Below are 3249 nucleotides of genomic sequence, written 5' to 3' on the forward strand. Positions count from 1 at the left end.
GATGTGGCTTCACTGACTGATTTAGCAGCAATGGGCTGACGTGGAAGAGGTTAATTAATTTGCCTTGAAAGCCTACAGTGAATTCCTTGTTTCATTGTTGCTCTTGCTGCTGTCTCCACACAGATTTACTCCTAGAACTAAATCAATGAATTAATCCCGATGACCCGATGCAGATGAAAAGACAAAGGTGCTGGACTGCCATGTAAGAACTGTTGTGGATCTTGGTGGCTGTTAGGAGAAGCCATCTGCTCTCTGGTGAGGGTAACGTACTCTGCAATTGGTGTATGCTGGAGAATTTGCTGGTGTGGATGCGTAAATTGAAAGAGATGATTGGCTGTTGTCTTCTACGGGGATCTGTCAAGTTAAATTGTGTGATGAACAAAGACCAATGTTGATTGCGTCTGCTGCTTGCTAGTGGAGAAAATAAATAGTGTTTCTCTTCTTTTTTTTTTTTCAGAACAATATTTTTTTTTCAATCACAACAACAGGAGATTTTTTTGAATAGTGAATAATATTTTTTTTAAATTAAACTAAATTTACGATTTAGCATAAGTATATAAATTATTTAATTATAAAAACAATTAAAAACTTAGTTTTGATATCAAATTTGATGTGGAACAACAAACAAAAAAATTAAAACTAAAAAAAAAAACTTTTAAAAAAGAAATTGAAAAAAAAATATATTAAAGATATGTAAAGTCTATAAATTTTTTAACAACAAATAAAAGAATTAAAACTAAAAAAAAAAGCTTTTAAAAAAGAAATTGAAAAAAAAAATATTAAAGATACATAAAGTTTATAATTTTTTTATTAATTATCAAAAATCTCTTAACATTTAAAAAAGTAAAGTATTTATACTAAAATCCTAATTAGAATAAACTATTAGGTTTATAGCTCACTGAATAAAATACCTAACAATAATTAAATCAAATCAAATAAATAAAATAAAATAAATAAAATTTAACTAACAGTTTATATAAATTAAACTTAAAATATAAATTAAAATCTAAACTTTTAATTATTTGAGCTATGTTTATTATCTATAATCATTGACGTGCATCAATAATACTTGGATTCCGGTGTTCCCATCATCCACCCTCTACCAGACGTCCAAAAAAAGCACAAGGCACTCTGAAGACTAATTCCATGCCGTTACCCTTGTACCATCTCATTCCTGCCCATCTGAGGTACCACGGCGATCCCACCGTTTTGTGCAGAGAACAAATTAAAACCCCCGTACTGTCATGCCCTGCCAGCTAATTCCTACAGTACTCTGTATCCTGACACCCTACTGTACTGACCTCCAATAGCATCATCCCTGATTCCAGTGTCACCTGCCTTGCTGTATACGATCGAACTACTTATTATCATCCTACACGTGACCCCCCACATAGAGAAACAGCAACAGCAACATCCTTCTTTTGTTGCGGTGCCTCTCCTTTTCTCTTTGGGTCTGGTTGTTGTTTTCTCTTGGCAACACATTTGTTGAGGTTACGGAAATGGATATCGAAGATTTTGATTCGGACTTTGTCTTCAATGGAGATCCAGCAATCCAGTTATTCCCATTAATCTCCGGACATGATCATGCCGACCGTGCCTCCACCTTTAACTCCTCTGTTTTCTCTGACGTTGGAACTCCGGCCACTGCAACACCGATGTTCAACTCTGTTTTCTCTGACGCGGGCATGTTAGCTCCGTCACTTCTCAGTTACTACTACAGCAGCAACGACCTGTTAACTTCAATGCCTCCTCCTCTGAGCACGACGACATCAAACTTCACTAACTTATTGCACGAAGATGGTGATAATTACTACTATTACACCCCTCCCGCCTCTGAACAACTCGGTCTTGGCAACTCTTTCGTCGTGGCCCCTCAACTCAGTTCACCTCACGATTCAGCTCAACCTTATGACTTCTTCTCTTCCATCCCGTCGCAGCCAGTGGAGTCAACCCAGCCGCATGACCTTTTCTCTTCGGTGAATGACTCACAGACTCTGGAGTCGGTTCTTGGAAAGTTCAATGCTGTTACAAAGAAACCGAAACGGTTGGGCCAGATGAAGAAACCCAAGCGGTCTGCTTTTGACTATGGTACTGGGTCGACTTCTTCGTCAGCATCGGTTCTAGCGAAACAGAGAATCGCTGAGAGGGTGAAATGTTTAAGAAAGGTGATGCCTTGGATTACTACAAAGATGGACACTGCGACCGTACTTGAAGAGGCCTGTAGGTACATCATGAACTTGCAAGAACAGATTATAGCTTTAGTACAGTCGAGGCCTGCCACTTCTTTCGATCATTATAATAACTTCGTTCATGGTGCTAATGATGGGGGTGGTGGTTATGGGGAGGGTGTGGTCAGTAGGGAGCAGATTATGGAGATGGTTCTGAAGGCAAATGTGGATCAAAACTTTGTGGGTTTTTGATCTGAATGGTGGGTTTTCAAATTCAAGTTTATGATTTTCGTGTTGCTTGGGGAAGAAGGGAACGTTTATAGACTTCTAATTATCTTCTAATCTAAAGCATTTTAGGGCATAATGATAGGTTTTAACTTTGTTTACTTCCAAGTTTTGTTCTTTATAGGACTTGAAATTAATAGAAACGAGATGATGAATACATATATATTTACAAGTTTTAACAAGGAATTGATTCATGGTATTTCCTGTCTTTTCCTTTAATTTCTTGACTGAGAAACAGATTACTTCAATGTGCTTTTTGGTGTTTCTTGTGTTAAGAGTCTAAAACACAACGTTATTTATTTATTTATGATGATGATATTGTCCTGTGATCTGAAATCTGTGTGTTTGATGAGGTTTCTTATTAAAATATCTTCGTAAAAGGTTATAGATAAATATTATGCAACGCTAGTGTTTGGGAACATTATCCAAACATCGTTTTATAAAAAATTATTATGTTTTTATTTAAAATCAATATTATTTTTATATTTTTAAATTATTTAGATGAATTAATATTAAAAATATTTTAAAATAATAATAATAAAATATTATTTTAATACATTCTTAAACAAAAAATATTTTAAAAAATAATTTTATTGATACTAATATCATCTATCTTTAAAACACAACTTAATCAAAAGTTTTTAAATTTTTTTGAAACTTGTATTATATGTGTATATTATACAGGTTTGTTTGATATCACGGTAGTTTATAGTTTTATTTTTTAATTTAAAGTTTAAAAAGAATTTTCGGTGAGTTTTGTATAAAACCATGACGTATATCGATTAACCAAGCTAAT

General features: G+C 34.3%; 1 protein-coding gene across 1 annotated transcript; it reads left to right on the top strand.

The window, feature by feature from the left end:
* Positions 1-1499: 1499 nt before the first annotated feature.
* On the top strand, positions 1500-2420 carry LOC105112414 (transcription factor HEC3-like). Its single transcript, XM_011008112.1, has one exon. The coding sequence runs from the start codon at positions 1500-1502 to the stop codon at positions 2418-2420; it is 921 nt and encodes a 306-aa protein (XP_011006414.1).
* Positions 2421-3249: the final 829 nt, after the last annotated feature.

Source organism: Populus euphratica, unplaced genomic scaffold, assembly GCF_000495115.2.
Source record: "Populus euphratica unplaced genomic scaffold, PopEup_1.0 scaffold338.1, whole genome shotgun sequence".
NCBI classification, from domain to species: Eukaryota; Viridiplantae; Streptophyta; class Magnoliopsida; order Malpighiales; family Salicaceae; genus Populus; species Populus euphratica.

Coding starts and splice junctions, on each gene's coding strand:
- LOC105112414 (XM_011008112.1), top strand. CDS start 1,500: ATGGATATCGAAGATTTTGATTCGGACTTTGTCTTCAATGGAGATCCA.